Source organism: Ammodytes marinus (genome assembly GCF_949987685.1).
Source record: "Ammodytes marinus genome assembly, chromosome: 11".
Taxonomy (NCBI): domain Eukaryota; kingdom Metazoa; phylum Chordata; class Actinopteri; order Uranoscopiformes; family Ammodytidae; genus Ammodytes; species Ammodytes marinus.
In genome coordinates, this window is record NC_137215.1 from 1784105 (window position 1) to 1807382 (window position 23278).

General features: G+C 39.8%; 2 protein-coding genes across 3 annotated transcripts in view; both read left to right on the forward strand.

Moving 5' to 3' along the window:
• kif11 (kinesin family member 11) overlaps positions 1-15404 on the forward strand; it is a 35350-nt gene extending 19946 nt beyond the window's left edge. Inside the window, exons 16-27 of the mRNA XM_080036228.1 lie at positions 861-932; positions 2205-2340; positions 3532-3704; positions 4769-4894; positions 5887-6042; positions 7488-7627; positions 10494-10654; positions 11821-11939; positions 12417-12639; positions 13773-13933; positions 14234-14344; positions 15158-15404. Of these exons, the coding sequence (XP_079892354.1) occupies positions 861-932; positions 2205-2340; positions 3532-3704; positions 4769-4894; positions 5887-6042; positions 7488-7627; positions 10494-10654; positions 11821-11939; positions 12417-12639; positions 13773-13933; positions 14234-14344; positions 15158-15268 (1689 nt within the window). The 3' untranslated portion in view covers positions 15269-15404. The remainder of the gene's footprint in view (positions 1-860; positions 933-2204; positions 2341-3531; positions 3705-4768; positions 4895-5886; positions 6043-7487; positions 7628-10493; positions 10655-11820; positions 11940-12416; positions 12640-13772; positions 13934-14233; positions 14345-15157) is intronic.
• Positions 15405-16891: 1487 nt separating this feature from the next.
• The window catches only part of LOC307257872 (uncharacterized protein), an 82746-nt gene continuing 76359 nt past the window's right edge, over positions 16892-23278 (forward strand). Inside the window, exons 1-2 of one of the 2 annotated variants that reach the window (XR_013845109.1) lie at positions 16892-17448; positions 18331-19625. Coding sequence is in view for 1 of the 2 variants with exons in the window: in XM_080037234.1 (XP_079893360.1) it covers positions 16970-17448; positions 18331-18736 (885 nt within the window). In the remaining variant the exon portion in view is untranslated. Of the gene's footprint in view, positions 17449-18330; positions 23219-23278 lie in introns of those variants that run through there. The other variant, XM_080037234.1, reaches the window with a different exon arrangement.

Sequence of the window (23278 nt, forward strand, 5' to 3'; positions counted from 1 at the left end):
AAAGCCCTACTTCACCGGTTGGAACATGAAGGTGTATTGAACTCGGAGATCCTATTTAGTAGAAATGTGCAAAAAATAATTGAAATCCGATCATCTTAGCCTGAGAAAAGGCAGAAAGAGTGTTTTATGGTCTCACTGTCTAACCCTACAGTTTCCTTCTTGTGACATCACAGTAAGGGTTAGGATTAACAGGACAGCTGGGCCAAGGGAAGACTAAGGGAAGACTGAGGAAAGAAAAACCTCATTCATTATATTATAATAGTAATTTTATAATGATAGAACGCTGGTTCCGTATGGGTGAAGTATTCCTTTAATACACAGCCTAGGCTCTGTAAACTGGTATGTAAATCTCCTTTCTAGCTTATCCTAACTTACTCTTTATGAGTTAGTTAAAGCTACAGTGTGTAGAATCTAATGGCATTTTTCAGAACAGACTCGGTAGAAATGGAATATAGTATTTAAACGCGTGTTTTAATTAATGTTGTATTGGTTTGATTTTATGACCTTAGAATGAGCCTTTTATATCTACATAGGAGCGGGGCGCTGAGGCCGCCATGTTGCACCGCCATGTTTCTACAGTAGCACAGAACAGACAAACTTAACGGCCTTACACGTTTTTATATATTTAGTGGGCGTCCTGGGGAAATGCACCTGTTGGAAGACCAAGAAGAAGAAGAAGTACTATAGAATAAATAACTAAATGCATCTTCACCTCATCACTTGATATTGTGGAAAGACTTGAGGCAGTGGTGGATGATGCCATCTTTAGTAACTAAAACCTCTTGTCCTTGAAGGCCACCGTAGCTTCTGTAAATTCTCACACTATGAGGTATTTTAAATTTCTTCTTTGTCTTTTTCAGCTGTTGAACACGGTGGACGAAAGCACCAGTGATGTGTCAGGACTCCAGGACAAACTGGATCGCAAGAAGAAGGTCAGACGCTTGCTTGCTCGCTCGCTCACTTACTCACTCACTCACTCACTCACACACTCACTCACTGACAAACACACACACACTGAGACACACACACACTCACTCACTCCCTCACTCACTAACACACACTGAGACACTCACTCACTCACTCACACACACTGAGACACACACACACACTGAGACACACACTCACTCACTCACTAACACACACTGAGACACTCACTCACTCACTCACTCACACACACTGAGACACACACACACACTGAGACACACACTCACTCACTCACTCACTCCCTCACTCACTAACACACACTGAGACACTCACTCACTCACACTGAGACACTCACTCACTCACTCACTCACTCACTAAAGGCCAGGACACACCAGTCCGACTTGTTTCTACTTGTTCCGACTACGCAAAAAATGGGGTCGGCCGTTTCAGGAAGCTCCAGGCTTCCCGTCGCGGCCAGAGAACACACCAAACTGACTGCTGACTTTCCGTACGCTCTGTTGCTTGCGCGGGACGTAATGTCTCCATAACAGCAGGCGGCGCTAATCTGTATTGTGGCCCGAAAAAATACGAAAGCCGGAAATGATGGGACAACTCTCTAGAGCATAAACATAGATAGAAATACGTATTTATATTTATGGACCATAAGAGCACAATTTTTAGCAGAGAGTGTCGAGCATGGTGTCGAGCAGTCAACAAGGGTTGATGCATGTGAGTACTCTCAAAACGAAACGAACAAACACATTAAAACGATGGCTAGCTGTTGTTAGCTGTTTGTGCTACCCGCCTCACTTCCGGGCTTCACTGATTCGCTAGCCCTCCACCAATCAAATTGCTCCAAATGAAAGACGGTCGGCCAGCCTGTCGCCGCCGATTGAACATGTTCAATCGGCGGCGACAGGCTCAAAACAAGCCCGACGACCTCTACGTCGGCCGACGTTACGGCACACACCAAACAGATTCGTCTCCCGACCCCCTATCGACTCTACGACGGCGATTTTCGGGCTGGTGTGTCCTGGCCTTTACACACACTGAGACACTCACTCACTCACTCTCCCACTCACTCTCTCACTCTCCCACTCACTCTCCCACTCACTCTCTCACTCACTCACTCACTCACTCACTCACTCACTCACTCACTCACTCACTCACTCACTCACTCACTCACTCACTCACTCACTCACTCACTCACTCTCCCACTCACTCACTCACTCACACACTCACACTCACACACTCTATAACTCTCCCTCTCTAACCCTCAGGTTGACCAGCATAACAGTGCGATCCAGCAGAGCTTTGCAGAGCGGATCGCGGGCGAATTCAGCAACATGCAGCGCTGTGTCCAACTGCAAGGAACCAAACATGACGTCATGCTCAACACATACTCACAGGCTATCGGTAAGGACCCTACTATGGTTATATATATATTTTTTTTTTCCCATAGATAGTAAATAATATGGATGCAGCATCCGGGCTGACCTCAGTTATTCACACGGCGTCCAATAATCTAATAATGAGAGATGGCTGTCTTCTGCATCCAGCCCCCAGTGGCACTTCCGGGTTACTACAGTTGTGGTCACTTCCTTATTGGATGCTGGTAAAAATCGCTGAGGTTGGGGCTTGATTTTTTCATATATATATTTATTATTCTGGTATACATTTTTATTTTTTTCTAAATTTATATACATATAATGTTTTATATATATATATTTATTTAAGTTAAGAATCCCCATTAGTTTTACACTAACCATAAGAATAACTATTCTATCTTGGTTACACACAAAAAATATAACAAATCAAGTTATTCAACATTATGTAAATACTTACACATTGTCAGTAAAACAAATGAATAATGTATGGGATAATTAGTTCTACTGTCTAAAGTAAAAAGTTAGGTTATAAATTTACAATGTGTATATATATATATAAATACAAATTTGACTCCAAATAAAGGTAATTAAAAAAAAAAATTGTACCATCAAATGTGTTGCAGTCGAACTTGTTGATTGTTGATAATATGCCAGTGTCATGCGTGAAGAGAAAATAAATAAACTAAAGAGAGTTCCAGTTTCTGTCATACTTGATCAGAGTTTTTCCTGCATAGAGACATTTTTGGCCCCCCCTCCAAAGTGGTTTTATGCCCCCCCCCCCTCTCCCCCCAAAGGAAAATCACCAGAGCCAAAATGACAAAAATTGAGAATATATTTAGCTATTTAAAACCTCTCCAAATGTGTTTCTAGTTCAGCCCAATACAAGTCCTCCTTCTTGTAGGGCTTGAGGATGCATTGCATTTCAATTTATATATTACTGCTTCACTCCATCATGAAAACAAAATAATCGTAATAAAACTACCATTGAAACTCCCCTTTCTCAACCCCACACCGCTCTTAAAATTCACAAACTTTTCGCCTTTACTGTTGCGGTCGCCACCACAAAAAAGTTGTTCCGTGTTCTCACCCCCCAAAGGCCCATTCTGAGCCAGGAAAAACCCTGTTGATCTAGCAAAAACATGCACATTTAGGAGTTATCTTATCCTTTGTATTGACTCTATAAAATGCCTTAATGTATCTACCTGATCCCCCTGTGCAGATGGTGTGTTGGTGAAGAACCAGGCTGCTCTCCACGGCGCGGTGTCCAGGGTCCAGAGCCTGGTGGACGGGGTGGGCACGCTGGTCGCAGACGGACTCACTCGCTCTCGGGACAAAATCACACAACAAGAGACGCTGTGTTTACAGGACAAGGAGAGACTGCTGAGGATGCTGGTGAGAACAAGCTTTGGTTAAAGGCCCTATCTATCTATCTGTCTGTCTGTCTGTCTGTCTCTGTCTGTCTGTCTATCTATCTATCTATCTATCTATCTATCCTTCTAACTATGTAATGTGTGGAGTTAGTTTCTTGATAGTAAAGCATCTGAAAAAGAGTTTGGCAAATTTATATTGTCGTTTGAAGTTGTAGTCAGTGATTCTGGAGAACGCTTGTTGTCAAAATCCCTTTTTTTATCAAGATCAGTGAATATCTCCTCATGATCCGCTACCTGTCTGTACTGTGTGTGAGCCTACGCCTTGTACCAGATTATTATTATTTTTTTTTTTTTAGATATTTTTTCGGCATTTTTACGCTTTTATTGATAGTGCAGAGAGACAGAGGTGAAATGGGGCAGAGAGGGGAGTGACATGCAGAGAACGACCGCGGGTGGGAATCGAACCCGGGTCTGCTGCTGGGCCCGGCCCGGGAGGGGGACGCCTTACCAACTGAGCTAAAGGCGCCCCCCAGATTTTTTTTTCAAAGTGATCTTGACATCAAACACATTTTTAAAGAGCTTTAATGAAAAAACGTGGTGTTGGCAAGTCTTGTAATTGGTGTGTGTGCCACCAGGTAACACCGACTACCAAGGCCAAAGGCTACTCAGGGTTTTTCCTGGCTCAGAATGGGCGACAACAGGGAACAACTTTTTTTGGGGGTGGCGACTGCAACAGTAAAGGCGAAAAGTTTTTGAATTTGAAGAGCGGTGTGGGGTTGAGAAAGGGGAGTTTCAATGGTAGTTTTATTACGATTATTTTGTTTTCATGATGGAGGGAAGCAGTAATATAAATTGAAATGCAATGCATCCTCCAGCCCTACAAGAAGGAGGACTTGTATTGGGCTGAACTAATATATTCTCAATTTTTATGATGTTGGCTCTAGTGATTTTCCTTTCGGGGGGGGGGGGGGCATAGAACCACTTTTGGGGGGCGCCAAAAATGTTTCTATGCAGGAAAAACCCTGCTACTGTAGTAAAATGTGACTTAATGTGTTTTTCTCCGTGCGTGTGTGTGTGCGCTTGTAGGATGAGCATGGTGAGGAGATGGAGCAGGCTCTGTCTGTGAAGACTCTGATGGGCTTATCAGCTGTGAAGGAACTCAACGACACACTGAGAGCCACAGTGGAGACACTGAGAGCGCTGGCAGACCAGGTCAGTTCACACTACACACCTGTAACTCTGGCTTAACACTTTCTTTTTCTTATCTATTGATTTAATGCCTTTTATTAGCTTTTATGTCATGTGTTTTTAAAAAAATTAATATTTATTTAACTGTAGCAATTGTTTTATTTACCTTTTAAAAAAAAATATATATATATATATATATATATATATACACATACATACATACATACACATATATACAGTAGCCAGGGCAGCTGTGGCTACTATGGTAGTTTACCACCACCAGTTTGACTGTGTGTGAATGAATGGAACCTGGAACCTTGTAAAGTGCTTTGAGTCCCTAGGGAATAAGGCGCTATATAAATCCAACCCATTATCATATTATTTTTTTATTACTTTCAATTGATCTGATTAATAACACTTTAAAACAATTGCTAAATTATTAAATGTTAAAGTCAAAGACTAAAACGTTTTTTTAACCTATTCATTAGTGTTCTAGTCTTAATTTTTTTTGTATTTTACTTTTATTTATTGATGATTTAATCTATTTTACTCTCATAAATAAAGTTGAATTGACTTGTACCTGTGCTGCTATTTTTTTATCAACTTATTTAGCTATTTTAATAAAAATAAAAAAATCACTATTGAGTTCTTTTGTATTAAGTTGTGTGTGTATGTTTTTAGCCTTCACTGTCTATGAAAAGTGCTCCATTAATAAAGTTACATTGACTGTATTACAACAAATTAACTAACAAGGAAGTTCACGAGTATGATCTAATCTAAGATCATACCTCACTCACTCACACACACACACACACACACACACACACAGTCTCTCTCACTCACTCACTCAGAGACAGACACTCACTTGCTCACTCTCTCACACACACAGTCACCCACTCACTCACTCACTGAGACACACTCACTCACACACACACACACACACACACACACACACACACACACACACACACACACACACACAATAATTGTAATAATAGTTTATCATTGTCCCCCAGGTTGAGGGTATGAAGGAGGTGGGCGTGTTCTTGTGTGGTCATGTGCAGCAGTTGGCCTCACTGAGGGAATCGTCCGTACGCTCCCTGAACGCAGCGCAGAGTGAAAACAACAAACTGCAGGAGCAGATCAGACAAGCTCAGGACAGACACCAGACGGTAAGACAACATACAAGAGATTAATTCATAGTCAAGCAGGGTTTGTCCTGCATAGAGACATTTTATGCGCCCCCCCCCCCCCCCCCCCCCCCCAAAGGAAAATCACCAGAGCCAAAAATTGAGAATATATTTAGCCATTTAAAACCTCTCCAGATGCATTTTCTTTTTCTTTTAAGATATTTCTTTTGGCGTTTATATGCTTTATTGATAGTGTAGAGAGAGACAGAGTTGAAATGGGGCAGAGAGGGGAGTGACATGCTGGAATCGAACCCGGGTCCGCTGCTGGCCGAGGCCCATGGGGGGGGGGACGCCCTACCAACTGAGCTAAGGGCGGCCCCCAGATGCATTTCTAGTTCAGCCAAATACAAGTCATCCTTCTTGTAGGGCTGGAGGATGCATTGCATTTCAATTTACATTATTGCTTCCCTCGATCATGAAAACAAAATAATCGTAATAAAACTATCATTGAAACTCTCCCCCTCTCAACCCCACACCGCTCTTAAAATTCACAAACGTTGCACCTTTACTGTTGCAGTCCCGACCCCAAAAAAAAGTTGTTCCGTGTTCTTACCCCCAAAGGCCCATTCTGAGCCAGGAAAAACCCTGTCAAGGCATTTAGTCAAAGCAATCAAACGATAGCTTCAAGGGTTTTCAAAGACCTACTTCACCGGTGGAAATATGAAGGTGTATTGAACTCTGAGATACTATGTAGTAGAAATGTGCAAACATTTTAGAAATCGGTTCATCCTAGCCTGAGAAAAGGCAGAAAGAGTGTTTTATGGTCTCACTGTCTAACCCTATATTTTACCATGCGTAACATCACACTTGCAAAAGTATTGCTTCTGTATACTTCAGTGTAAACGGTCCGACAAACCTCGCATACACAATGGATGGTTAAGTAGACAGTATGTAGTATATACATGTTGAGTATGTAGGAGGGAGGACGTTAGTAGGGCTTTTACAACACAGCCATTGTATAACATTCCCTGCGTTCCGAATCGCATACTCTTCTTTTTTCTATTCGACATACTACATCCGACGATAAAAATAATCTAGTTAGGATGCAGTAGGCATACTATTGGGACATACTTTCACTCTCTTATTTCATCATAACATTGCGCCTTGATCTTGCCTCTTGCTTTTATATCCGGCGCGTCCCCGTTTGTTTTCATGTGGAGGCTTCGTCGATGTGACGTCACTTCACGTGCGCACCGGATTGTGGGTCAGAATCGCCCAAATAGGATGCAGTTTTCAAACACTAACAATCTTGGCCGGATAAAGTAGGACATCCGGGTACTTCTAACCATCCTAAATCTGGCCACAAGAATCGGGACATCCTAAATCTTTTTTCTACCAAACTATATAGTAGAAAGTATGCGATTCTGAACGCAGGGATTGTAACTGTGCTTGTGTGTGTGTGTGTGTGTGTGTGTGTGCGTCTCCAGGGCATGAAGCAGACCATCCAGTGCATTCAGGACCAGCTCAGCCTGCTCAGTCTAGAGGGGCAGAAAGACTTCACTGATCTGCACTTGTCAGCCAGAGCTCTGCACCAACCACTGCAGACGCTACAGGAGGACATCAGCAGGTTAGAGACCAACACACACACACACGCAGAGACCAACACACACACAGAGACCAACAAACACACACACACAGAGACCAACACACACACAGAGACCAACAAACACACACACACAGAGGGACGAACGAACACACACATACAGTCTCCTGGAACCCTAGCGTCATGACTTAGTCCACGAGGAACTTTTAAATATTTCTGAAACGGTCTCATTTATTTTAGAAAGCCAACACCAGATGCCATTTAATTGGTGTTTTTAATGTAGGTTATCGATGTTTACATAAGTTATTATTATATTATGCATGTTGATTCTTTTGTTATTATTATTATTATTATTATTATTATTATTCATATCATATATAAGCCAAATCCCATTTAAATTTGCTGTGAAGCTGAATCCATAGTTTACACAGTGATACTCTTGGGATAAAGTCATAACAACCCTGGGTCAAGGCTCCAGCTTCTATATGCTGTTTACCTTTCTTTGGGCTGTGGACAATTCTCTATTATATTTTTATGTTAATGGAGAAACTGACTAAAATGTTGATTTTGTTTGAAAAAAAAAATACATTAAAAATAAATTGCCAACATAACTGCAGGTCCTCTCTCTCTCTCTCTCTCTCTCTCTCTCTCTCTCTCTCTCTCTCTCTCTCTCTCTCTCTCTCCCTCCATTTCAACTCTGTACTGTCTAATACAGCTTGAAAATGCCAAAAATTATCTTTAATTACAAAACAGGCAACGTGCACTGGGAGATACATACTCTTTAACATCCTGTAGGGGGCTTGCTGGAAGGTTTTCACTAATCTAGTTAGCATTTATCAAAAGACTTGTCTGTTATTAGCATCTAGGTGACATGATTTGGTTCAAGTTATCTTTCATTGTTTAGTCAGCCTGATCAGAAATCAACATGGACGCCAGTGGTGAAGCGCCAGCTTCCCAGGGTGTAAGTAATCATATATTAGACATACTTATTTTTGTTAAAATAACAATCTAAATTCATAGATTGAATTAGGACATTTGTCTTAACATGCTGATGAAGAAAAAAAAAATCCATCTGTGTTTGTGGGTTTTTTAGCAGAATTTGAAATGTATGTATCCCCAGAGATACGTTGCCTGCTTAGGGGGTAGAAATTTGGTCAATGTTCATTATTCTGAATTTTATTTAAAACTTGAAAGCATGTTGATAATGACTGCAGAACCATATATTATCATGAACAGTTGTGCCCATTACAACATTATTACTGTATTTCACTTTTAAAATGATCTTTCTATATTTATGTATACTTAGGGCAGTGCTGCCTGGAAGGCCCTATCCCTAACCGTTGGGGGCGGGGAGTGCCTTCCAGGCACAAAACACAAACTTAACTGCCCAGGGATGGCCAAAGCCACTGGCAGGGAAAGTAAGCTGCTGTTAATTAAATATATAATTTCCAGCTGGTGGCTGCTGGTCGTTGTAGGCGCACAGTGTAGCATCATGCCTGCATCGGCTTCAGAGGAGCCTCTGACGCACCTGTGGCAGCTGTTTGAAAGGATCAGGGTGCAGTGACTAATAGTCAATCCTGCTACAGTTTGGCCTGTCATCCATTGCTTTCCTTGGGCACTGCTTTCCACAAAGGGAGCCATTAAACTGGTACACAAGTAGGACACCGTGCCAGGTTCATGCACACGGCACCATAAAGTCCCTACATTCCTGTTGGACGGCCTCCATTTCACTGCCTTCGTGGACCACAAGCCGTATACTAAGCTGGTGGGTGTTACATTTGTCTGGCCCCGCCTCAGGAGTGATGTAAAGACCTGGGCTAGCTTCAGTTTGGCCTGTCAGCGTGTTCAAGGTACACATGATACCAAAGCCCCCTTGGCGCCGATTCTGGTCCCCGAGAGGCATTTCGACCAGGTCAAAAAGGACCTGGTGGGCCCCCTGCCTTCCTCCCGTAGGTTCACTGACCTCCTCACCTTGGTGGACAGCACCACCAGGTAGCCGGAAGCCATTCCTCTGCATTCACTGAAGTGGACTGGGCGTTCCTCAGGTCATAGGTAGCCCGTTTTGGTATGCCGGCTGACCTCACCTTGTACAGAGGCCCACAGTTCACATCCGAGCTGCATGGCTAAAGGGTCGCAACTGGGTTGACTGCCTCCTGTGGTTGTTGGCTTGTTTGGCTCTCTGCCCCTAAGGAGGACCTGCAGTTTTCATCTGCTGAATTGGTTTACAGACAGCCACTGGTGGTCCCATGAAAGTTCCTTCAGGACGCTGCGGTTCTGTGGATGGGCGCGTCACATTGGACTTTTGCCCTGGGCAACTCCAGCCCCTTCACTCAGGTCCCCCTGAAGACTCCCCTATGATGGGCCCTTCTGTGTCCTGGAGGCGGGGACCAAGAACTTTGTGGTGGACATGGGGGATAAGCTAGAGCGGGTCACTATGGACCGTCTCAAGCCTGCCCATCTGGATGTGGCTGATCCAATTTGATGAAACTAGATTGGTTAAACTGAATAAAATGTACTTAAAAAGTAGTATTTGTAATTTAAATGGACAAGATAAACAACAATTTATCATTTCTGTTCATCAAATTAAAAATTTATATTTTTACCATTTCGGCTTTTTTTATACCTTAATAGGGCAACGTATCCTGGGAGATACAACTCGTAAAACCCAAAATATACAAAGTATAAAAAAAATGTATGTGGAAATATTTTTCTTTGGTCTTGAAAAGATGAGTGATAACATGAAAATATTTTTAGAAACTCATTTTCCACTGTTGCCTGTTTAAGGGTTAATTAACTTTTAACTATTTAAAAGTTCCTCGTAGCACCTTTTTAAGTAACAAAGAAACCTTGTATTAAATGGGCTCCATGTTGTTTCTTCCCTGTGTTCCAGTGGCTGTAGTGCAGTGGAGCTTCAGGCTTCAGCTCAGGCCGATCTGATCTCCAGCACTTCTTCTTCTCTGGCGGCTTCTCTGCGTCTGACGGCAGATGAAACCAAACAGAACCTGGAGGAGATGACGGGCTGCTGCTCACACATACACAGCGCCGTGTCTGGTACGGAGAAATACGCTACACTCACATTTTGTTTATTTATTTATAATAATAATAATAATAATTGATAGGTTTTATATAGCGCTTTATTGCCTAGGCACTCAAAGACGCTTTACAGGGTTCCTGGTTCAATTTGTTCACACACAGTCATACCGGTGGTGGTAAACTACGAGAGTAGCCACAGCTGCCCTGGGGCAGACTGACGGAAGCGTGGCTGCCATTCAGCGCCTACGGCCCCTCCGACCACCACCTCAAACATACAGCAGTCATACACATTCACACAAGGCAAGGTGGGTGAAGTGCCTTGCCCAAGGACACAACAACCTTGACACAGGTGGCCGGGCGGGGATTGAACCGCCAACCCGCTTAACCACCTGATCCACAGTCGCCCCAAATATTATTTGATTATTTGAAACAATATGGAGATTCACTTCACTCACATATTTTGTTTATTTATTTATTTTTTACTGGGAACAATGCACAGCTCCTTTTATAGTGGAGCAGCTAAATGCTTATTTGAGTCAGAATCTTTCCAGTTGATGATACGAGCCCGAATTCATCCAAACACTAATTTCTGTAAACTTTATCAAACTTCAATTACTATAGCTTTAATTTGGATTATTAAATATGCCTAACTCTTTTCAGATGCTTTAATAGCATGAAACTAACTCCACACATTACATAGATGGATAGATGGATAGATAGATAGATGGATGGATGGATGGATGGATAGATAGATAGATAGATGGATGGATGGATGGATGGATAGATAGATAGACAGACAGATGCTTTACTATCATGAAACTAACTCCACACATTACATGGATGGATAGATGGATGGATGGATGGATGGATGGATGGATAGATGGATAGATAGACAGACAGACAGACAGACAGACAGATGCTTTACTATCATGAAACTAACTCCACACATTAGATAGATAGATAGATAGATAGATAGATTGATTGATTGATTGATTGATTGATTGATTGATTGATTGATTGATTGATTGATTGATTGATTGATTGATAGATAGATGCTTTACTATCATGAAACTAACTCCACACATTACATAGTTAGAAGGATTTCTGTTTACAGGGTCTTTAACAACCTAAAACAAATCTCCATTCAGTGTGTAAATGTATTTGTTGCTGTGTGCACTGTGTAGGTCTGGTGGAACGAGATCACCAGTGGAGCTCCAGGACCAGGGAGCAAGCTGAGACTCAAGCCCAGAAACAGCTCTCTATGCTGGGCACGCTTTCCTCCGACGCCCACACACTGCAACAGGTAGAAACAGGCTTCTGATCTTATGTCTTTTTTAATAATGATAATACAGTTTATTTGAATAGCTTTTCAAAATACTCAGACACTATTCGTAAAACAAGCATATAAAAAAACAAGTGTAGTAGTAATGTAGTATTAGAGGTATTTTTCAGATTGATTTAATCCATTTAGACAAATGAACGTTTTGGGCGCTGTCATCCTTTTAGGACACATGACCATTGAAACGTGACTGAAAATCCACATTGGGCCACATCTCATTTTATCAATTTTTTTTTATTTTATCTAATTTTTTTCACAAATATTCTCATATTTAATTGAAATAAAATACTTTTTCTTTCTTTTTTTTTCAACAGCAATTCTTTAAAATGTTAAAATAAAAATTGTATCTTTTTTTGTTATAAACTGAATTTAGCGATGTGACTTAATCATACCAAACTATTCATAACACCCGTCCTAACTATCCTCCCCCTCTCTCCTCAGACTGTCCAATCGCACTGCAGCGACCAGCTCCAGTCAGCCAATCAGCGTCTGTCTGAGCAGAACGAGGAAGTGAAGTGTTCTCTGGCCGGGCTTCAGTCCCAGACGGAGCTGGACCGCGCGGCCCTGGACTCGCAGAGGACCGAGCTAAAGGAGAAAGTGGAAGAGAGTGAGAGACTCGTGAACAGCTTCCTGTGGGAGGAGCTACAGCAGGACAAACCTACTGGTAACAATATACATTAAAATATATTCAAATCAACCTTTCCTTAAACCTGCAGTGTGTAGAATGTTGGGTTTTATTTCCTAGCAGATTTTGTAGAAAGTAATTATAATATCCATAAGTACATTTAATTTAGTGCATAATAGCTGAACATTTTTTTTTAATTATTATTTTTTCCCTTAGAAAGGGTCTCATATATGTCCATATTTCTGCATATCTTGGACCAAGGCCTAGTGCCGCCATCTTGAAAGTGTCATAGTTGGAATGTCATCAGGTGCATTGTTTAAAATGTAGAATTGTTCTTGTCCTTGAAGGCCACTGTAGCTTCTGTTATTATTCTAAAGGGGTGGGGTTACCCAGGGAGCGTTGCATTCTAGAACTTTGTAGAACTTTCTTGATGATGTCATATTACACACTGCACCTTTAAGTCTTGAAATGCTAGTTGATAAGAAGGATTTTATGTTTTTCTTGATGCTGCAATTTTCTTTTTAAATACTTGATATTTTTTTTATTTATCAAAGAACACACGCATTTTATTGGTAACATATACATTAAAATCTCTTCGATCAATCAATCTTTCAAAAGTCTTCAAATTAATTTTGAATTTCCTTCGGGATCAATAAAGTGTCTGTCTGTCTGTCTGTCCGTCCGTCCGTCTGTCTGTCTGTCTGTCTGTCCGTCTGTCTGTCTATCTAAAATGTTAAGACATGAGAAGAAGGATTTTATATTTTTCTTGTCCTTTTTTCTGATCCTGCATTTTTTATTTTTTTATTTTTTATCCCAGAGAGCTAGATACAACATTCTTTTTTTTTTTTAACCTTTATTTATACAGGTAAATCCCATTGAGACCGAAGACTCTTTTTCAAGGGAGACCTGTTTTCCTTTCCCACGTTACCATTCACACACACATTCATACACCGATAGCAGGCTAACTATCGACATTCACACGAGGCAAGGTGGGTGAAGAGTCTTGCCCAAGGACACAACAACCATGACACAGGTGGCAGGGCGGGGATCGAACCTCCAACCCTTTGATCATCAGCCGACCCGCTCTACCAACTGAGCCACAGTCACCCCAACATGATTAATCTTTAAAACGTTATAACATGATAATAATTCTTTCTTGGTGTTGTGTTCAGGTGCCACCCCTCAGCGTAGGGAGTTTGTGTATCCCAGAGAGCTGACAAAGGCTCGACGTCGCAGTGAACTGCTGCAGAATCTGAGACGAGAACAAGAGAAACTTCAGGAAGCAATGGAGGAAGAGGAGGAGGAGGAAGAGGAAGAAGTAGAGGTTGACGATGTACGTTCACACACACACACACACTTTCTCTCGCTCTCTCTCGCTCTCTTTCTCTCTCACTCACTGACACACTCTCAAAACCGAATTACTATCAGATACATTGATATTTCTGCTCAATCTTCACCTTGTTTGTCCTTTTTTGTTCCCTGTGTGTGTCTGTCTGTGTCTCTTTCTGTCTGTCTGTCTGTGTGTGTCTCTGTCTGTCTGTCTGTCTGTCTGTGTGTGTGTGTGTGTCTCTGTCTGTCTGTCTGTCTGTCTGTGTGTGTGTGTGTGTGTCTCTGTCTGTCTGTCTCTCTGTAGGATTCTTTGGAAGAGGAGCTGAGCACCTGTAATGAGAGCGTGGCCACAGAACCGTCTTTCATCGACGAAAACCTGGTGTTCAACGAGAGCAAACGAGTTCCCTTCTGGAAGGTGAGCGTGAACTATAATAAAAATACAGCTCTGGAAAAAATGAAGAGACCGCTACTCCAAATGTTCAGTGTCTCTCGTTTTTACCAGTTATAGGCATATGTTTGAGTAGAATGAACATTTTGGTTTTATATTATAGGCTACTGACAACATTTCTACCAAATTACAATAAATTTTTTTTTTGTCATTAAGAGTATTTTCAATAAGTAACGTAGAGATGAAGATTTTAAGAAAAATCCAGACTGGTCTCTTAATTTTTTCCGGGGCTTTATATCCAGAGCTGTATTTACAAAGAATGCCCTGAAAATTGTTTTCAAGCCAAAGCCCACTTCAGAATATTATTATTATTATTATATATAATTGTAACTCATACATATCAAAATGAAACTTTGCCAGTTGATTACTGACATTAAAACTATTTTTTTTTTTTGTATTACAATTTTATTTTATTTTTTGCCAATTTGATAATACCTGACTAATCGTCTAGTTTAGTCAAATTAACACCTAAATGTACATTTTGGACCTGTATTATAAGATTTAAATATGTCTTGAGGTTTTGCATAACAGAATAGCTGTTGTGGTGGGGAATATTTGACATTTTTGTAAAATAAACATCAATATATTCTTATGATTTTTATTTTATTTCAGCATAATACATTTTTTGGCAATTTGACAATATCTGACTAAAAGGCTAGTTTAGTCGAATTAACACCTAAATGTACATTTTTGAACTGTATTATAAGATCATATTAAAAGAATAATTACATTTTCTATCCAATAAACATCTATATTCTCGTGATTTTTGTTTTATTTCAGCAAAAGAAAGGCGGCAAGAAGGAGTCAAAGAATCTCGCTCAGGCCAAAATAGCCGAAAACGAAAACGTGACACCGCAGAGATCAAGATTGCCGCTCCGCTGTCAGAACTAAAACTCTTCCTTATATTTTTAATATTTTCCTATAACTATGTCATAACTGTCCAAATCTTTTCTTGTGTAAAATCACTTTTTTTGTCGTCTGATTGTTAGAGTGTATGTCTGTCTCGTGTGAACTGCCACTGTACTGTAGAACCATCTTTGTTTTAAGATTTTAAGTTTCTTGTAAAATTAAAAAGATTTGTTTTTACTTCTTTTTGTTGATTATTGATTAAAAGTTTTGAGAGATGTGATGTTGTTTATGCCGAAAGCTGAAGAAGATTTTATTCAGTTTGCTCCAAAATGAGGAAGTATTTGGGTGAACGGAAGTTAAACACCATCTGTCTCAATATATATATATACACACACACACACACACACACACACTCGCTGCTGCTCTACAAGCGCGCACACACACACACACACACACACACACACACACACACACACACACTGCAGCTCTATTAATAGCTGGTGAATTAATTTCTAACTGTCAGTCTTTTTAAAGTAGACAAAGAGTTCCATCTCCATAAATGATTTCTAAAATGGATCATTTAAATTAAAAGATATAATTTTAACTACTTTTAAATCTAAGTTCATATAGATCCTTATGATGCATTGAATTCTTTAATCTAAAAATAAAAAAAGTTAAATGTATTTATGTAGCGCTTTTCACAGACAGGGTCACAAAGAGCTTTACAATGTGCGTAGAAAATAAAAGCATAGAAAAAAAAATACATCATAAGTTACATAAGGGTCATAAAATCTCATTAGTTATTTAGTTCTCAAGTTTATAGCAATTTTAACAGGGGGTGTGTCTCAAATTAAGATTCTACATCTACACCATTCAAGGAGGGCAATATAATAAATAAAGTTAAAAAAAAAATAACATTACATTTTCTTACGGGCAGTTACAGCTTGAGAAAGAGTGTAGGAATCTACCATTAAAAAATTGATATTGCAATAATGTGTGGGTGCCTAACTGCAAACTGTTGATTATTCTCTATTATATAAAGTCAATGGGCTTATTTAACTTCCCCTAAACTCCTTCGGGATAAGGCATGTTGATTTTAAACAAATAAATGTTAATCTGGGGTTGTTGACCGCGTGTAATGTAATGCGCCATTTCCACTGAGCAAAGCACTTTTTACTTTCGGTTTCGGTCGTAATGAAGGGAAATGTCTCCCATAACAATTACATTCCTTGCTGACATTTCAACCTCCCTCCGTCCCTACACACCGCGAGTATAAGTTAACGATAAAATAAATACCAAACTATAACTTAAACTAATACGCGGTGTCATTTTCTAGTTTTCTATTTTAATTTAAGTTATTTTACATTCAAAAAAGTTTCCAACTGCTTCTGGCTAGCTTAGCTGCTATGGCTAACTGCCGTTGCTAATAGCTGTCGAACGCTAACGCCTCTAACTTTCCATAGCAACCTAGTTAACCGATTCACGTAACAACGGCTACATCGTAAAACTATTAATAAACGCTGACTTTCTGTGGGAAAGAAACATTTTTGTGCCATTTTCTATGAGTTATACATTCAAAATACTGGTTTATTTTATTCAGGCACTCGTAGAAACACCTAAAGTTGTTCATGTTGGACGGTTTTCAACATTACTCGTCACCAACCATTGAAGGAGGAAGGGTGTGGACCGCATTTTGTTGACATGTCGATCGATTTTGTCGCCTTTTCGCATTAATTCGTGGCCATGGAGAAGCACATTGGGGTTTGGCTATTTGTTGTGGTGTTTTTGGCGGGTCTGGACTCTTCATTTACCCAGGATAAGGTATCTAAACCCGCGTACTTTTTGGTGGGTAGGGACCTAACGCTAGAAGTGGGGCCTGGTGTCACCGAACCCATCACGAACATCCTGTGGAAACATAATGGTAACCTGCTGGCCGAGTGGATTAAAGATGTGGTGCCTTTGACTTATTATGCCTTTTTTAAAGGCAGCACAACCCTCGACACAAAAACCGGACGTCTGGAAATGACAAAAATGACTAAAGCGCACAATGGCGACTACACAGTCGAGATAAACAGCAAAATGCAACATGTGTCTTATGTGGTCAAATTCTGCAATGAGTCCGTGCCTAAAGTGGCTCTGAAGCCGATTGCGTGTAACCGTGAGAGCGACGAAGAGTGTAAAGTTTCCTGTGAAGGAGACGAATCATGTCCTGTCACCTACAGGTAAGATTAATGTTAACTCAGTTATCAGAAGGCCTGTTTACTGTTTATAACTTTGTTTTAATGAATTTCTTGTCAAGTTTCGAAAGCACATCTTTTTTTAACTCCCCCCAGTGAGTTGACATTGGAAAAAGTTGACCTGGTTTGGTTAATTAAAGCTACTTAGAAAAAGGAGCTTAAACTACTTTAAAAAATAATAATAATCAAATGACAATCCAGCCTACATGATGTTATATGAAATTATGACTAAATGTAATATAAGAGTCATGTCATGCAGCAAACATTCCCACTGAGTTTATTGCAGGAACTACAAAGTGACATTTTTTTTCTATAGAGGTCATACGTAAACGTTTGTGTTTTCATTTTTAATGGGCTCTGTAAAACATGCTCTATGGTGTTTTGTGCCCCTAACTCCATTCAAAGCTGCGCTGCCTGGAAGGCCCTATCCCCTAACCTTAAAGGAATACTTCATCCATACGGAACCGGCGTTCTATCATTATAAAATCTCTATTATAATGTAATGAATGAGGTTTTTCTTCCCTCAGTCTTCCCTTGTCCCAGCTGTCCTGTTAATCCTAACCCTACATTTTTACTGAAGTGATGTCACATTAGTAAAATGTATGGTTAGACAGTGAGACCATGAAACACTCTTTCTGCCTTTTCTCAGGCTAGGATGAACCGATTTCTAAAATGTTTGCACATTTATACTACATAGGATCTCAGAGTTCAATACACCTTCATATTTCCACCGGTGAAGTAGGTCTTTAACAAGCGCTGCCTTGAAGGCTCCGTTGGGAGCACAAAACACCAAACACTGTAAAAAATGTTGTAACCTTGTTTTGAAAAGTGCTTTATAAGTTATACTATTTATTTGTTGTATTTCAGCTGGAAGAGATGGGTCGAAGGAGGGACAGCATTAGTGCCGATGTCAGATACTACCAAGGATCTGGACATCTCCAAGACAGGTTCAGCAGACATTCACTATTTCATCTGCATTATGAAGAACCCCGTCAGTGAGAAGGACAGTAAACGCAAAGACAATCCCTTCTTCTACCGTCCTCCACCAATACCCCCGGGTCCAATAGTTGGCGGCATCTTTGGTGTGATTGCCCTGGTTGCCTGTGTGGCGGTATGCTATTGGAAGAGGGCATTCCTCAGGGACTTTTTTTCTAAACCCAGTGATGATGAAAATGTAGTTACGACGGTCTACGAGTCTCCCCATTCACCTGAGTCCGTAGCACTCAAATCTAACGGGGACAACGCCATAGAAAACCCTGCTGAGCCTGTATGAAATCAGCTCGAAAAAAATCTGAACGCTTTTTGCTTTTTGACTTCAGAGACTGCTAGCGCTTCCTGCATGTAAAGCCCAGTTCAGACCAAAGATTCGCCTTGCAACGACTTGCAACGAGGCGGTCTTAGAACGTCGCAGGGGAAAATGTCGCAGGAGTGTGAACTGCGCGTTGCAGCGTGTTGCAAGCAGTCGCAGAAGATTCAACATTTCAAATCACCAGGTCCAGTTTTTTTTTTAAGAACGTCTCTGCCCGTCTCGTCGTTGGGAGTTGCGAGTCGTCGCGAGGTGAATCTTTAGTCTGAACTGGGCTTTAAGAAAACAACTGTTGTTTGTTGTGACAGTGAGTGACACCTCATCTCATAATAACATCTTGATCAGAGGATAAGATGATTATAATATGCACCAGGGGAAAGTCAGAATTATGAGTTTAAAAAGACGAAATTGAGATAAAGTAAAGTGGTTAAATTATCCAATTTGATAATCTTTAAGGTAACATTTTAACATTACATTTTTTTAAGCTATTTTGTGGAGCATTTTTGCCTTTTAAGCAAGACTTAGTTATAGCTGGAAAAGTACCAAGCAATGTGGGGTGAGATATGGCATGTACTGTAACCACTCCACTACTAAAAGCGCCCCATAATATCTACTTTTTATCTCATGTAAAAAAAATATTCCCATGGAAAAATATATCGATTGAGATAAATGAGTAGAAACCATGAGATAACATTCGGATAATTTTTACTTTTTTTTTTTATATCATAATTATGGCTTCCCACAGGAATATCTTAAATATTTTTTTTACTATCAAATTCTACTAATGCTCCCGCTTTGCTTTGGCAACTGTGTCTCAGGTGGTAGAGCGGGTCGGCCAATGATCGAACCGCCAACCGTTGGCGGTTCGACCCCCGCCCTGCCACTTGTGTCATGGTTGTTGTATCCTTGGGCAAGACACTTCTCCCATCTTGCCTTGTGTGAATGTGTCTGTATGACTGCTGTATGTTTGTGGCAGCCACGCTTCCACCACCGGTATGACTGTGTGTGAATGAATGGAACCTGGAACCCTGTAAAACGCTTTGAGACAAGCGCTAAATATCTTAAGTATACTATAAAGTATAGTATAAGTGTCTTGTTCAGCACTTTGGTCAACTGATGTTGTTTTTAAATGTGCTAAAGAAATAATTTTTACTTGGACTTTAAATAAATCCAATCCATTATTATTAATCATATTACCTGAGATCATACCACTCAAATGTTAGGCGAAAAATGGATGTAGAAAACGCCTGAGTAAATCTATGAAGGCTTTTCAGAAGGATCACAACCTATTGACTTCAGACGGGTATCGCTTCCCACATATTAACAACACAAATTGTTGTTTGTTTGACATTTTTTAGCTTAAAAATTCCTGAGTTTTTATTAAAAAATTTAAGAATAGTCCCTAGAAAGTCATAAATATGAGATAAATAGTAGAAATTGTGAGAGAAAGGCTGAAATAATTGGACTTTTATTCTCCTAATCATGTCTTAATCTGTGGATATGATCATTGATAAAAAAAAATATCCCTATCGAAAGTCATAATTTTTTTTCTTTTTATCTCAACATATGACTTTCCGACGGGTATATTATTACTAAATTATTTTTAAATTTGTTTTCATCTTTCTTGTGTAAATCGGATCAAAATCTTATTTTTTTTTGTGCCATTGATTAAGACCACTAGCACTTCTTACATATTAAGAAAACATATTTTGTGTATTTCTTTTTCATTTTAAATTTAATTTTTTTTTGGGTCATCGACTGTTACTTGAAAGAAAAAGTCGAAAACAGTTTTGAAAAGTGACTGTTTTTAGCTCTGCCTTTAGAAAGACCTTTTTATATAGTGAGTAAGATAGTTTGTGTACATAATATATTTATCAATCATTGACAATACTTGTGATTCTAGTCAGAAGGGAAGACAGATAGAGCATATCTCATTAACTGGTTTCTAATGTCCAACATTTCATTTCACAGTTGAAGGAAAATCCCATCTGAATTGATGACTTTACTTAAAGCTGGGGTATATGATTTCTGATTTGTCAAAGTGTACATGAGCGGTACACTTTGACCAATCAGAGCGAGGCTTCGATTCTCCGTTCTTATTGGCTGTTGGGACTGTCCATTCACTTTGGCACCGACGTTGTTGGTGTAGAGCGTGTCAGGGAGGGACCATAGGGGAGGGACCAAAGAGAACAAGTGGAGCGGTTGAGGTATTTGGATTCGAATCTCTATCCCAACTGCTATTTTCTCCCCAAATCATATACCCCAGCTTTAATACAAATTAACTTGCAGAAAGGTAATTCAATTTACACAAGGCACGTTAAAATTGTTTTTTTTCTCATCTCCCCTCTCAAGTTCCCACACTCCAGAGGGGGTCAGAGCGTAGGGTCAGCCATAGTACAGCGCCCCTGGAGCAGTTTTGGGGTTAAAGTGTCTTGCTCAAGGACACAATGGTAGAGATGGTGGGCACCTAATAGACGTAATAGCAGCCACCACTAGTTTTGCTACTAACACCCTCCTGTCCGGTGCCGGGGATCCAACCAGAGACCTCATGGTTACTTATAATCTCATTGTTTTTACTAGGGCTGTGTATCACGCAAAAATGTCAAATATCGTGATTGAAATTTGGTATTGAACGACTTTACAGTTTTTGGTTATGCGATGGTGTGGAGGCATTTTGGTCGGTACCATAAAAAAAGTATTGAACTTGGGGACACAGCCCTAGTTTTTTTTTTTTCTACATCTATTCCGATCCGAAAAAATCATGTATTTCCATGATTTTCACATGGGGAATTAAATGTACTTCCATTTTAGTATTTCAGTATATACTTTACAGGTTAGTGTACCATGAAAATATCCCCAAAAATTGTGTGTTAATTTCTGTAAAGGTTTTAAAGGCACTTATGAAACAAATGCTTATTGAGTTTTTTTAATCACTGCTTTTTCTATGTTTTAACAATCTGCCAGATACAGCTCCGGAAAAAATGAAGAGACCAGTCTGGATTTTTCTTAAATCTTCAACTCTACATTACTTAATGGAAAATGCTCTTTAATGACAAACAATGTATTGGAATTTGGTAGAAAATGTTGTCATTAGTTTATAGAATAAAACCAAAATGTTCATTCTACTCAAACATTCGTCTATAAATAGTAAAACGAGAGAGACTGAACATTTGGAGTGGTCTCTTCATTTTTTCCGGAGCTGTAAATAAGTGAAACTGTATGGCAGAGACTGTTGAGTGTTGAATTATAAAATGTTGTTAAGACTAACTTGTAAAAAAGAAAATCCATCCAACCCATGTTTGTGATGCTGCCAGCCTGCTATAGTTAAAAAAATCTTCAAAAAAAATGAGTCAGATTTAAAGGCCTACTTCACCGGTTGGAATATGAAGGTGTATTGAACTCTGAGATCCTATTTAGTATAAATGTGCAAAAAAAAATTGAAATCGGATCATCTTAGCATGAGAAAAGGCAGAAAGAGTGTTTTATGGTCTCACTGTCTAACCCTACAGTTCCCTTCTTGTGACATCACAGTAAGGGTCAGGATTAACAGGACAGCTGGGCCAAGGGAAGACTGAGGGAAGAAAAACCTCATTCATTATATTATAATAGTGATTTTATAATGATAGAACGCTGGTTCCGTATGGGTGAAGTATTCCTTTAAGTGAATGCTCATTATATAACACCTGTGTCAAGTAAAAAAATAAATTAAAAAAAAATTTGCTAAAAGAGCATGTTCAGAATTCACTGTCTATTCTATACAGTATGTTATGAACCAAAACATCTCGAACAATCACTTTATAGTTATTTTTTTATTGTCTGTATTTATGCACTGAATTCTCCCGTGTATTTTGACTTGCCACGTTTTTTGTTTTTTTTGTCAACCGTCCTAGATAGATTATTTCCCTGCGTTCCAAATCTCATCCGCTTTCTTTTTACTATTCTACATACTACATCTGACCATAAACAGTATGTAGTTAGCATGTAGTATGCTACAATTGGGATCATACTTGTACTAATTTATTTCATCCTAACTTGGCTCCTTGATCTTGCCTCTTGCTTACATATCCGTCTCATCGCTGGTTGTTTTCACCGGGAGGCTCAGTCCATGTGATGTGTAACTTCTGCTGCAGTGGATTGTGGGTCAGAATCGCCCCAAAAAAGCTGCAAATTTTCTACACTTAAAAAATAACCACCGGATGTAGTAGGACATCTGGGTTTTTTTAAGCATGCTGCATCTGACCTCAAGTATTGGGACTAACGAAATATTTTTCTACCAAACTAAATAGCAGAAAGTATGGGGATTGGAACACAGGGTGAATAAAGAGGAGGAGTTTTTAAAATGATGCCACTTTTTAATTTATTGTAGTTAGTGCTTTTTTCAAATTTTCGATTTGGCGTATGATTGTATTTGTACAAAGTGCCTTCATGAATAAATTGTTGTCATCTCCTGTACAAACTGTAGAATGTCATTATTGTGTCCTGTTTACAGAGCCTAGGCTGTGTATTAAC